Source organism: Pongo pygmaeus, chromosome 4, assembly GCF_028885625.2.
Source record: "Pongo pygmaeus isolate AG05252 chromosome 4, NHGRI_mPonPyg2-v2.0_pri, whole genome shotgun sequence".
Classification (NCBI taxonomy): Eukaryota; Metazoa; Chordata; class Mammalia; order Primates; family Hominidae; genus Pongo; species Pongo pygmaeus.
In genome coordinates this window covers 182,736,004-182,750,223 of record NC_072377.2, presented here as the reverse complement: position 1 = coordinate 182,750,223, position 14,220 = coordinate 182,736,004, and the positions used below count along the sequence as shown (strand labels likewise).

Sequence of the window (14,220 nt, the reverse complement as noted above, 5' to 3'; positions counted from 1 at the left end):
ACCTGCCCTGGTTTCAGTGAGAGCCACTGTGAGTGCCTGGGCCTGCCCCCATGAGGATGCCTACAAACAGCTGGCGGGGCCCAAGATGAATGGCTCTCGACACCTAAACTCAGCCCGAGAAAGACGCTGTGAACAACTGGAAATCCCACTGATGATGACTATTAACACCTGGGCTGGGCCCACGTGAGGGCGACTTCAGCTGGACCCGGAAAAAATGGCTGTGAACACCTTGGCTTTCTCTGATGAAGATGGCTACGAACCCATGGCCTGGGCCCAATGAGGAAAGCTGTGAACACCTGCGCTAGCCCCAGTGAGGGAAGCTGGGAAAACCTGGGCTGGGCACAGTAAAAGCAGCAGTGAACAACCAGGCTGGCCTCAGGAGGACAGCTTTGAACACTGAAACTGATCATGATGAGGATGGCTGTGAATGCCTGGGCTGGCCCAGATGAGGAGCACTATTAACTCCTGGGCTTGCCCCCAATTAGAACAGCCACGAACACCTGGTCTTGCTCAAGTAATGACTGTGAGGAACAACTAGGCTCAACCAATGAGGACAGCTGTGAACCCCTGCACTGAGACAAATGATGATGTCTGGGAACACCTCAGCTGTCCCCAGTGAGGACGGCTATGGATACCTGAGCTGTGCTCCATGGGGATGGCAACATACACCAAGGTTTGGCCAAGTGACAGTTCTGAGAAACCTGGCTGACACCAGTGAAGACCGCTGTGAAAGCATGGGCTGCTCCCAGTTAAGACAGCTTTGCATACCTGGTCTGGGCCCAGTCAGATCGAGTGTCAACATCTGGCCTGGGGCCAAGGAGGATAGCTCTGAACACCTGTGCTGGACCAGTGATGATGGCTGTGGACACCTGGGCTGGGCCCAAGGAAACAGCTTGGAATAACAGATTGGCCCAGAACGCATGGCTACCAACACCTGGGCTGACCCCAATGTGGAAAGCTATAAATACCTGGTGTGGGCTCAGGAGAACAGCCTTGTTCATTTTGGCTGAGCCCTGTGAGGCAGCTATGGGCATTTGCACTTGGCCTAATTAGACAACGATGAACATCTGGGCTGTGCCCATTGAGGACACCTGTCAACACCTGGCCTGGGACAATGTGAATTGCTCGGAACACCTGGATTAAGTCCAGCGAGGAAAACTATGAACACGCAGGCTATGCCCACTGAGGACAGCTGTGGACACATGGGCTGGCCCCAGTGAGGATGGCTGTAAATACCTGAGCTGGCCTCTATGAAGGTGCCTGGCCCCAATAAGCACAAGTGTGAACAAACTGGCTGGCCTCGATGAGGACGGCTATGGACATCTGGGCTGGCTGTCTTGTGGATGGTAAGAGAACACCTTGGCTGGCTTAGATGAGGACCACTGTGAACACCTTTGCAGGCCTGGATGAAGCCAGCTTTGAAGCCCTGAGCTGGGCACAATGAAGACAGGTATGAACAGGTCGTCTGGGGCCAATGAAAATGGCTCTCAAACCCTGGGCTTGATGCCATTAAGGAGAATGGCGAACACCTGGGCTCGCTTTTGATTGCTATGAAAAACTTAGCTCATGCAAATGAGGACCCACAGTTGTGAGCCACTGTGCCCCGCCCTACTTTGTGTTATTAAAACACTTGCCAAACCGGGCATCGTGGCTCATGCCTGTGATCCCAGCACTTTGGGCAGTGGAAATGAGTGGATCGAGGTCTGAAGTTCAAGGCCAGTGTGGCCAAGATGCTGAAACCCCACCTCTACTTAAAATACAAATATTACCCAGGTGTAGTGGCAAGTGCATGTAATCCCAGCTACTCAGGAGGCTGAGGCAGGAGAATCGTTTGAACTTGGGCGGCAGAGGTTGCATTGAGCCAAGATTGTGCCACTGCACTCCAGCCTGGGCAGCAGAGCAAGATCGTCTCAAAAAAACAAACAAACAAAAAAAAAAATAACAGAAAAACATGCCAATAGGATAAAAAAAAAAAAGACAAGTATTGAGCTTTAAAATGAGTTGAAATCTCCTTTCTGCCACTTCCTATGTCTAAAAAAACTATCCTAATCTCTTTGTGTCTCATGTTCTCTATCTAGAGAAACACTTGACCAGAATGTTTAACACAGGTTGAAGTACTAGAGGTTATTTTAATTGGTCCTATGATTCCTTAAAATTCTATAATTCTATGTGCTTTTGATTCTGTCTATAAGAAAATTGGGAATACATAGTTATCAGATTTTGAAAAAATAATATAACAAAAGAAACACCAAGAAAAGCCAAGAAGAAAGTTTTAAAACATCAAGACAGGATTATAGAAATGTCATGGAAAAAGAAAAAAGTCTAAAAAAAAGTATTATGGAAGTAAGCAGAAATACTAGCCTAAAGGGAAAACCAAACTGGGAAGTCAAATAATTTCTAAGACTTGTCTAATCTTGCTTTTGTAAAATTATAATCCAATGGCCAAACCTTTACTTTGCCCTAAAGCCTTTGATGGTAAAATAAGATATTGCCTACCACTGAAACTGTCAAATTTATTAGGAGAAACTCTTGGACGAACCACATTTCTAACAATAACCTTAAATGACAGTTAACATATAACTAGATTTGACTGTCTAAATTAATCTGATTCAGACGTATACCTTGATCCAAGTGCTGCACAGATCTCTATCAATCTATGCTGAGGAGCAAGATAAGGGATCTGGAAGCCAGACAGGCTGATGGTTTAACTGTGGGTCAGCTACTTTGTTAACTATGGGATCATGAGCCAATTAATCAACCTCTAAACCACAGTTGCCTATGTAATAAACAGCAGGTTATAAGAACACAGATGTTGCGATGGCTTTATGGGATGATAAATGCATCGCACGCAATAGGGGTTTAGCCCAGAATACAACACTCAACAGATATTAATCTCTTTCATCTATATTTCCTCAGTTAACATAATTTTTTAAATCTGTAAAATCCTACCTGACTGCAGATTCATCAGAACTCCCAGAATCTATTAAAGAAAAAGGTATACTGCATTATAAATCAATAATAATTATATAGAATATTAAAAGCATAAGAAGGCACAGTAATGCATGCCTGTATTCCCAACTACTTGGGAGGCTGAGGCAGGAGGATCATTTGAGGAACCCAGAAGTTTGAAGCCAGCTTGGGAAACAGCAAGACTCTACCTTCACAAAAAAGTTATGCACACTTGTGCGCAGACTTCAGACCATGTTTTTTTCTTTCTTTTTTTTTTTTTTTTTAAAGCATAGGACTGATGCTTTGTTATAAAGCATTCCTTTGGGAGTATAACCAGGACCTTATTAGAATTAATATTAATTATACCTATTAGTAGATAATTAATGCAGTAAGAACTCTTACTTCCCTTACTTTGTATTTATTAAATGCAAAGAAGAATAAATTTATAAAATTTGATATCTACAAGTGAACCGCAGTATACAAGTTATCCTAGCCAAACCCTATGAGATTGACTAAAAATGGTATTGTTAGCAGAACAGATGTGATGAATGAACAGTGTCAAAGAGCATGATTTCAGGACCAAAACATGACGGGCAGTTCAAACAGAGTGTACATAGTACCCCTTATCCACTATATGTGTGGAAAAGACACATTTGACCTGTTTTTCTCTGCTCTCATGTCACAGCAACAATCATCAACAAAGAAGGCTCCTGTGACCAAACATATGGAGGGTTTTTCCCCACCAACAAGCAAGCAATCATTTCTGCAGATGACACAAACTGGGCATCCTCTAAGTCAATTCTCACACTCTATCTGCAGATAGCATCAGATTGCACAGGTAAAGGGCTCAGTCCCATGAAACTGCCTCCCTACATCAGTCGTAGGTCTGAAACTCCAGAACTTCTGACCAACTGTCTTCAAATTGGGGTCCCCAGGACTCCCTCTTTGGGTTAAATTGAATTGCTGGAGTGGCTCAAAGTACTCAGAGAAACACATTTACCAGTTTTCTATGAATGACATTAAAAAAGATACAGATGAAGAGCTGCATAGTGCAAAGTATGGGGGAAGTGGCACAGAGATGCCATGCCCTCCCAGGACACACCACCCTGTAGAAACCTCCATGCATTCAGCCATCTGGAAGCTCTCCAAGCCCAGTCACTTTGGGTCTTGATGAAAGCTTCATTATATTGGCATCATAATCACTGGCCTTTGGTGACTGACAACCTTCAGCTCTTCTCTCCTCCCCAGAGTCTCCAGAGTGAGACAGAAGATCTCAACACTCTAATCAATCATGTCTTCAGGATGGTGACCAGTTCCCATCCTGAAGCTACCTAGGGGCTTCCAGCCATCGATCATTAGCATACAAAAAAACATCACTTTGGAAATCCTAAGGACTTTAAGAATTTTACCCAAGAAGTGAGTTAAGATCCAGAGATTTTACATCTGCAGTTTTGATTTCTGTGGTTACGGTTACTAATAGTCAACTGTATTCCAAAAATATACATGGAAAACTCCAGAAATAAAGAGGTCATAAGTTTTAGTGTGCCATTCCGAGAAGCACAGTGAAACCATCAGCCCCCTCTATCCAGCCCAGGATGTGAATCGTCCTGCAGTGCATCCACACTGCACATGCTGTCCACCCGTTAGTCATCAACACGGTCTCCTCCTGTACCCAGCCACCAGCATCAAGGCCTGACGATCTAGGATCACATCATTCACCTCAGTTCATCTCATTACACAGGCATTGTATCACTTCACATCATCACAAGAAAAAGGGTTAGCACCAGCCGGGCGTAGTGGCTCACATCTGTAATCCCAGCACTTTGGGAGGCCGAGGCGGGCGGATCACGAGGTCAGGAGATCAAGACCACCCTGGCTAACACAGTGAAACCCCATCTCTACTAAAAAATCCAAAAAAAAAAAAAAATTAGCCGGGCGTTGTGGCAGGCGCCTGTAGTGCCAGCTACTCCAGAGGCTGAGGCAGGAGAATGGTGTGAACCCAGGAGGCAGAGATTGCAGTGAGCTGAGATCACACCATTGCACTCCAGCCTGGGTGACAGAGCGAGACTCCGTCTCAAAAAAAAAAAAAAAAAAAAAAAAAAAAGGATGAGAACCGTACAATATATTTCAAGAGACCACATTCAAGTAACTTTTATTACAGTATATTATAATTTTTTATTTTAATGTTCATTTCTTACCGTGCCTAATTTATACATTAAATGTTATCACGGTTATGTATGCGTAGGAAAAACCAGTGTGTGATTCAGTACTATTTGTGGTCTCAGGCATTCACTGGGGGTGTCTTAGAATGTTATCTCACATAGTTAACGGGGAACTACTGCACTTATTTTGTTGTAACACAACACAGCCTCTCTAGCTCTTCAGTTAAAACTTTTCAGTTTAGAATAAAACACCCTATCACCAGAAGCCAGCAGAACATAGGAATCAGACCAGCAACAGGGATCCTTGCAAAAACTTTCCAGCTGCCAGTGGAGAAGAGCTCAAGAGAGATCAATGTGTTACTCTGGATACTACTCTTCTGGGGAAGGTGCTGGGTGGTTTCCTTAGTTGTAGCTATATACTCTGCCCTATGTATAACAAGGCCCAAATTCACCTGCCATTTTACCTCCCACAGAAAGAACCACTGGAAAGATCACTCCTTTAAGAGCTTATCCACTCTGAACCACACCTCACATTCAGAGAGAAGCTTAAGAAACACTTAGCGAGGTGTGCCAGGCAGCCAGGCAGTACTATATGATGTGAAAAATATATAGAAAGAAAACTATCAATGCCCTCTTGCTGCCAGAATGTGCCAATGCTTGCCCCTTTCCCTAGTAGGAGAAAAAAATTCTTTTTCACCTCACATAAAAGCAAAACTGCCGTCCCTCATGACAGAGAATCTAGTTGCAGGTGAGTCGTGTCATCATAACACAGACTGTTTTCAAACTCATCCCTCAAAGAAAGAGGATCAGTGAGGAACATATGTATTTACCTGTAACATTCACTGCCTGGTCTTATTTCCAACCCAAGGTAAGTATGAAAGACTTTGTGATTCCAGTCTTTTAAAGTACAACCTCTTGAGCTTCTCCCCTTCCATTGCTAGGGAGTCTATCTGGACCCACCTCACAGAGCAAGATGCCCCAGTTTGTGCTGTGTGGTATTCCGTGGTGTCATTTTCCTCAACCATTTCCATTATGTGGCAAAGGTCTATACAAATCATGTTTCCTAAGTATGTAAAGCGTATGTCATCAGACCTTACAATGACAAAGAAGCTAAAGAAAAACAAAAGGACAAGGAACATCTTAAATGACTACATTCAATTACCATGGAACTTTACTTTTTTAACTATTCAAAAAGATATCCACTGTATTATTTCAACTATACGACTCTCCTGAAAAAAGTAAAACTATGAAGACAGATAAAAGATCAGTGGTTTCCAGCAGTTGCTAAGGAGAAAGGGAGAGATGAACAGGCATAGAATAGAGCATTTTTAGGGCAGTGCAACTGTTCTGTCTATAATAAATAGATACATGTCATTATACATTGTCCAAATTCACAGAATGTACAGTATTAAGAATGGAGCCTGATGTCAACTACGAACTTTGAGTGATTATAATGTGTCAATGTAGGATCATGAGTTGTAACAAATGTACCACTCTGGTGGAAAATACTCATCATGGGGGAGGCCGTGCATGTGTGGGAGGCATGGAACATAAGAGAAATCTCTGTACCTTCCTCCGATTTTGCTGTGAACCTAAAACTGCTATAAGAAATAAAGTTATTGATTTAAAAAACATATTCACTGTCTATGCATCCCAGGATTTTCAGAACAAAAATAAAAAATAAAAGATATTCACTGAATCTGTTATTATGATATATTTAAGCAGGACACAGTGGTAACCCTAAAAATTGGAGATCATTAAAGACCAAAGTAACAGCATGTGGGCATGATTTCTCAAATCGCAGTACAGAAAATACATAAAACAAATAAATTCAATTGCAAGCTTAGGCAAGAAAATATTGATAAAATGATTGAATATCTTATTTCATAACTCTAAACAGGGATTTAGCAAGATATGAAAACTAGATTCACATAATCAAAATAAAAGACCATTTTTATTCTAATTTTAACTCAGAAACTATTATGCTTATTCAACTTAACACTTTCACTGAAAGGTTAAAGAGATAAGAAGGACAGATTATAATTGCCTAATATTGCCATGGTAACTTTCATTCAAATACCTGTGAGTCACCAGAAGTCAAAAAAGTAGCCAGCATGCAACACAGGATGGATCATACAACAGAAACTAGTACCAGGTTACCTTATCTTATAATACTATTTGCTGTTAAAGTGAAATTTTAAAACAGCACCAAAAATTAAGTTGGGGCTAAAACTGTTGTGCAGAAAAGATTTCATACAGCAGGCGAGAGACTGCCGTCCTTAGAAAGACCCGCATGCAAGGCTGGCCCTTGGCTGTTGTTTAGGAAATTGGAATTGGGAGGGTTCCCACCATGCCCTAAGACTGGCTCACTGTGTCTAAAGTGTTTATAGAAACAATGTGGTTACTCTCAACAGCTGCTTTCCTTCTGAGAGTCTGGAATGTGGGTACATGTGAGGGAGAGTAACCTCCATAAAAAACACTTGGGTACTGAGTCTCTAATGAGATTCTGGTACTGGTAGACATCACTGCACATGGGTTGTCAAAATGTGAGGCTGGGAGAATTAAGCAGATCCTGGGAACTCCGCAGGAGAGAACTTCTGGAAGCTTGTGCCTGGTTTCCTCCAGACTTGACCACCACATGCACCTTTTCCCTCTCATTTTGCTTGTACCCTTTCATTGTAATCATTAAAGATCTGAATATGATTATTTGCTGAATCCTGTGAGTCCTTCTAGTGAATCACCAAACCTGGGGATGGTCTTGGGAACCCTTGTCACAAATGCATTATATAAGGTTTTTATTAAGTTGACATGATATACGTGACTATAATCAGATGGTTATTTCACAGAATAACTTTCCCTAATCTGTTTTTCTTTTCTTTCCTTGATATTTGAGTTGGAGGTTCTTGTATTTCTATATTCAACTGATTAAAGCAATAAAAGAAATAAGTGAAACAATTGTTAGAAAATAATGGGAAATAAGCAGCAATCCTAGTTTTACCAGAATAAAAAATAGGGAATCTTGATGATTTGACAGTATGTTCTATAATATGAATGTTTCTAGAAAAAAAAAATGAAAAGGTGGTCAATTTTCTGCAACTCAACTGGGCTTAATTCCTTTTTATAATAATTGTGCAGGCCAGGTGTGGTGGCTCACATCCATAAAATCCTAGCATTTTGGGAGGCCGAAGCGGAGGATCACTTGAGCCCAGAAGTTCCAGACTTCCAGACCAGCCTGGGCAATATAGTGAGGAAAAAAAAAACCTTAAAAGGAAAATTAGCCAAGTGTGGTGGTGCACGCCTGTAGTCCCAGCTACTTGGAAGGCTCAGGTGAAAGAATCATTTAAGGCCAGAAAGCAGAAGTTGCAGGGAGCCAAGATAGATCACACCACTGCACTCCAGTACTGGCAACAGAGGGAGACCTGTCTCAAAAAAAAAAATAATAAAAATGAATAAATAGATAAATGATTGTATATCCAGCTAGATGTAACTACACATGGCTATAATCCCAGCTACTCAGGAGGATGAGGTAGGAGGACTGCTTGAGCCCAGAAGTTCCAGGCTACAGTGAGCTATGACTGTACCACTGAATAGACACCATATTCTAGCCTGGGCAACATAGAGAGAGCCCATCTCTTATAATAATGATAGTAAATTAATTGTGCATCATTCAAGTAACTTCTATAACTGGAAAAAAAACATAACCATTGAATATAGTATAATAGTCTACTACTGATCATAGAGCTCCTTTTACTTGCTTCTAATCTTTTCATTTCTTATAAAACTAAAACATGGTTGACCCATTAAAGGCAGTTCATCACAGAACAAGTCAAAAAGCCAAAAGAATTGCATCCAAACTGTAGGATGTGTTATCCACTGCTCCCTGCAAACAGTGGATTTGGTCATTAAGAATCAGCAGGACTTTTAACTTCGTGTGCGTGTGCGTGTGCGCACACCCAAATGCACATGTGTGTGTATATGCATGTGTGTATGTGTGTGTGTAAACTATGACAGATAAAACCATTTTGCTTATGTAAGAATAGGTAACATAACTTGTGCTTCTCACAAAGGAATTGCTTTTCTGTCTTCTGCACTCAGTAGGTATCTTCAAAAAATAATCTCCTATTCGTATGGGTGCACACTGGTTCACTTTTACAGTTCTTTTTTTTTTTTTATAACATCAAATATTATTCTTTTTTTTCTTTTATTATTATTATTATTATTATTATTATACTTTAGGTTTTATTGCCATTTATTTATTCTACGAGAAAGGGATTGTTGAGTTCCCGGTTCTAAAGATACTTTCTTAGTGACACAAATTAACAGGTAATACAGTTCACCCTTGAACAGCAAGGGTTTGAACTGCAGGAGTTCATTTATATGCAGATTTTCTTCTGCCTCTGCAACCCAGAGACAGCAAGACCAACCTTTCTTTCTTCTCAGCCTAATCAACCTGAAGATGATGAAGATGAAGACCTTTGTGAGGATCCATTTACGCTTTATGAAAAGTCAATATATTTTTCCTGCAGATTTTCTTTCTAACAGCTTCACTTCTCTAGCTTATTGTAAGAACACAGTATATAATAATGCAGCACAAACAAAATAGGTGTTAATCGACCGTTTCTGTTATCAGGAAGGCTTCCAGTCAATGGTGGGCTATTAGTAGCTAAGTTGGGAAAATCAAAAGTTATACTTAGATTTTCAGCTGCACTGGAATCAGAGTCCCTAACCCCCACATTATTCATGGGTCAACTGTAATTATGTATTTACTAAATATAAACAATTTATTATAAAAATAAACAACATTATAAAAATGAACTAGAAGATCCATATGTATAACAAGTCTAATTTGTTACAATGTGACTATAGAGAAAACATAAATATTATATAGGATTTTTGGGATCATAATTAAGTAAACGATTTTTTTTCAGATAATACTGTTTGAGATTATAAATTAGCTACAACTACCTTCTTAAATAACTCTTAATTCCAAACTAAAGAAGTTAAATTTAAGAAACTAATTTACATATATGTATATATGTATATATACATGCAATTTACACATATTTTTAAACTTTTCTTTTCCTTCAAAACTACCTTAATCTTACATCTTAATTTTTTCAAACCAAGAGTAGGACCACCACAAGAAATGAGAAATTCACTATCGGAAGTCTTACCTGGATTGTAAGTTTTAAGAATCTTCTTTTTAAGTTCCAAAATTTGGTGTCGAATTCTATATATAAAAAAGTAATAAATAAAATTGCTATTTTAATACTGAAATAAAAGCTACCATATTAAATTCTTAATGTTTGGTAAATGTATAATCAAACTGATTATTTTTTCCTCGCTGGCTATAACAAAATACATCTTCGCACATCAACATACTTCTATATCTATTGTCACCTTCAATGGTCACATATTATTCCATCCTATGGATGCAACTGAAATTTACTTATAAGACCCATTCTATGGGTTCTTTTTAAAATAAGTGCTGTGAAAAACAAAGTGCATGTATCTCTATTTCCCAAGGGTATTTTAGTAAAGCGGAATTGAAGGGTAACGGGCATACACATTTTTAAAATGTAGTACTTACCACCAAATTATCTATTTAAAAAGTAATCAGCAACTTAAACTTCAGGCAGCAGTATAAAAAACATCCTCACACATATTGTGGATAGAAAACAGTTTCTTTCCTCTTTTAATTTAAATTCTTATACCAGAAATGCAAAGGCTTTTTTCCCTATGTACATAAGAAACTTGTAGATCTGCAAAAAAGTACTTTGCCCCCTTTTAGGTGATTATTTGATTGGAAAGAATTCCCTGTAAAATGAAGATGCACTTTTTCAGGCCGGGCGCGGTGGCTCACACCTGTAATCCCAGCACGTTGGGATGGCGGCTCACTGCAAGCTCCCCCTCCCGGGTTCACACCATTCTCCTGCCTCAGCCTCCGGAGTAGCTAGGACTATGGGCGCCCCCCACCATGCCCGGCTATTTTTATTTTTTTATTTTTTTATTTTTTTGGTATTTTTAGTAGAGACAGGGTTTCACCGTGTTAGCCAGGATGGTCTCAATCTCAATCTCCTGACCTCGTGATCTGCCCACCTCGGCCTCCCAAAATGCTGGGATTACAGGCATGAGCCACCGCGCCCAGCCCTAAAATTTTTTAAAATGTCATTACAATAGTAAAAGACAGTAGGTGTCACGCAAAAATGTTAAAACCTTGATTTTTTCATTCGGCTTATGTAAAATTGACAATCACAGAAAGAGCTCACATTTTGAGAAAAATGTGTCTTCCCATTCAGGAACACAGAACCCACCTCCCACTTCCAAGTTTCCCTCTAAGAACCTTCAATAAAGAACCGATCTACACAGGTGGATACGGATGTAAAACGGACAGTTTTAGGTGAGAGTTTTTCGCTACTGAAAATGACTCACGGTTTTTTTTTTGTTTTTTTTTTTGAGACGGAGTCTCGCTGTGTCGCCCAGGCTGCAGTGCGATGGCGCGATCTCGGCTCACTGCAACCTCCGCCCCCCGGGTTCACGCCATTCTCCTGCCTCAGCCTCCGGATAGCTGGGACTGCAGGCGCCCGCCACCACGCCCGGCTAATTTTTTTTTTTTTTTTTTTTTTTTTTCAGTAGAGACGGGGTTTCACCATGTTAGCCAGGATGGTCTCGATCTCCTGACCTCGTGATCCGTCCGCCTCGGCCTCCCAAAGTGCTGGGATGACAGGCGTGAGCCACCACGCCCGGCCGACTCACGGTATTTTTTGATAGAGGAATGAGTTCTCTTATTAGGCACCTCCCATAACGTATATAACACCATGTTTTAAACGTGTAGGTTAAAAATAACACTGTATATGCTTAGCTTTGTGAGTTAAATCACTCACATTCTCCACCAAGCGCTCCAGCCGGGGAATTATGAGGGATGCAGAGCAGCTGAGGCTCCGTTTGGCAACCCCGCTCTGAGGGTGCCCTCCGAGGCCCCATCCCAGGGGCTGCGGGGGAGCCGGGCCTGGGGACCCCCTCCCACCCTGGGCTGAGCCCCCACCCCACTACCTGTGCTGCCTGTCCCGGGCTTCCAGGTCTCTGCTCCTGCACGCCAGGCTTCGCCCTTGACAGCGCCCTGTGGATCTTCCGATTCGGTAACCCGAACCCCTGTAGACGTGGCCTAGGGAGTCCAGGACCGCCGGCCCCTGCAGCTCCCAAAGCCGAAGAACTTCTTCTTCAAGGTGGTGAGCTCCTGAGCCACGGCAGCTCCCTGTCACCTTTTCACCGCCCCCCGCCCCACACCCAGCCCCAAATCCCCAATCCAACTCCAAATCCCCTATCCAACCCCCAATCCGCGATCCAACCCCCAATCCGCAATCCAACCCCCAATCCGTGATCCAACTCCAAATCCCCGATCCAAATCCCAATCCGCGATTCCCAGTCTGCGTTCTAGCCCAGAATCCGCGATCCCGCCTGGTCCACCCTTCAGCAGCGACACTGGCAGCCTCCGACCTCTGGGACCTAGTGAGCCTGGCAAAGCCGTTAGGCGCGCGCCTGCACCGCGAGGGGCGCCCGGCTCCCGGAAGCCGCAGGTGCAGGCGCCGCTGGGCTCGCGGGTTCTCCTGGGCGGGCCCGGGCTGCCCCAGGACCACAGGCGGAAAGTCGCAGGCGCGCGGCCCACCCCGCCTGAGGGGGACGGCCTGTCTGGCCGTGCGGCCCGCCCCGCTCCTCCTTCCGAAGAGAGATCTGGTGCTGGCATGGGCACCCCGCGGCCACCGGAGTGGCTTCCCGGATGAGCCTGGCTTCGGCGCTGACGCTCTGGCCCTGGGGGCTGCCTGGCTGGTGTCAGGTAGCGGAAGACGCCTGGAGAGTCACTCGCTCCTTCCCCCACCCGCCCCCACCGCCGCTCGTGCCAGGACGCGCAGTTTGCAGTTGCAGCTCTGGCACTGGCGCGGGATGGCGGAGCTTCCCTTGGATGGCGTCAGGGTCACCGAGTGCACAGCCTACCTGGTCTGAGGGTCTGCTCCTCCTGGACACCTCTCCGGATCCTGATCCCCGGCGCTGGGCAATCCACAGGATGAGACTGATCGGCTGCTGGCGAAGCCGACCGCCTGACTTTGCTGCCTGGGCGGCTGGCCCCGGGATCCGCGCTGCTGGGGACGTGGGCCTGGTCTGCGGTGTCCAGCCACTTGCTGCGGGCGCGCCACGTCTAGGCTGGTGGCTGCAGCCGCAACTCCGCGCCTGCGGGGGCTGGCGGGCCTGGTACCTGATGTCCTCAGGGTCAAGTGCATCGCTCACCCACCTGAGGGTCTGCTCTGCCTTGACCTCCTCCAAGAGCGCAGGGGCCACCGGGGAGGCAATTTAGGAATGCCTAAATGGAAGGAACTATCCTTTCTCTAAGAAATAAGTGGCTTTTGTTGTTGTTGTTTTTGTGATACCCAGCTACAGCAGAAAGCAAAGGGGATGCAGAGGTGAAGGTCCATAGCCAGTTCCTCTACTGATTCCCTCCAGGCATAAATGTTCAATCTAACGACTTTGGTTGGCACTTTCACCTCAGCACTTACCTATGCCTGCAGATTTGTTCAATCGCAACTCTTGGATTTTGAATTAATACCCAATTATTTCATAATTTAATACCCAAACTATTTTAATAGTTTGCCATCTCTGCAATCCTGAATTAATTTTTTCTTTGTTTATAAAACAATCGCTATGGTAAGATAAAAATCACAAAACACTTCCACATTTCATTGGGTTAAAAAAGCATTAAAACGTTATACATAAAAGATAAAAAATATATGTTTCATCATAAAAATTATGGCTTTGCAAAATTTTACATTTAGCTACATTCTTACGATTCTTTAACTTTTCACTGTTATTTTATACATTTTTAAAACAATGCATACCAGTGTTTAAAAAATAAATGCAGCATTTCATCTAGAACTGAACATATAACGCTAGTCACTGGTCAGCTTTTTCAGCATCGTGCAGGTGTGGGCCTCAGGCTACTTTCTATTTACATATATCAAATGACATGACCATCTTAACTGCACAGATACCATCTTCTCGGCTTCTTTCTTCTCCCCCAAAACTATTTAATGTTGCTTTAATGGCAACATCAATTTAA

General features: G+C 43.0%; 1 protein-coding gene across 1 annotated transcript in view; it reads right to left on the bottom strand.

The window, feature by feature from the left end:
- FAM153A (family with sequence similarity 153 member A) overlaps nucleotides 1–13,387 on the bottom strand; it is a 48,272-nt gene extending 34,885 nt beyond the window's left edge. Inside the window, exons 1-4 of the mRNA XM_054487158.1 lie at nucleotides 13,104–13,387; nucleotides 12,165–12,959; nucleotides 10,286–10,341; nucleotides 2,950–2,980 (exon numbers count right to left, since the gene is read on the bottom strand). Coding sequence (XP_054343133.1) covers nucleotides 2,950–2,980; nucleotides 10,286–10,341; nucleotides 12,165–12,959; nucleotides 13,104–13,387 — 1,166 coding nt within the window. The remainder of the gene's footprint in view (nucleotides 1–2,949; nucleotides 2,981–10,285; nucleotides 10,342–12,164; nucleotides 12,960–13,103) is intronic.
- Between the last annotated feature and the right edge of the window lie 833 nt (nucleotides 13,388–14,220).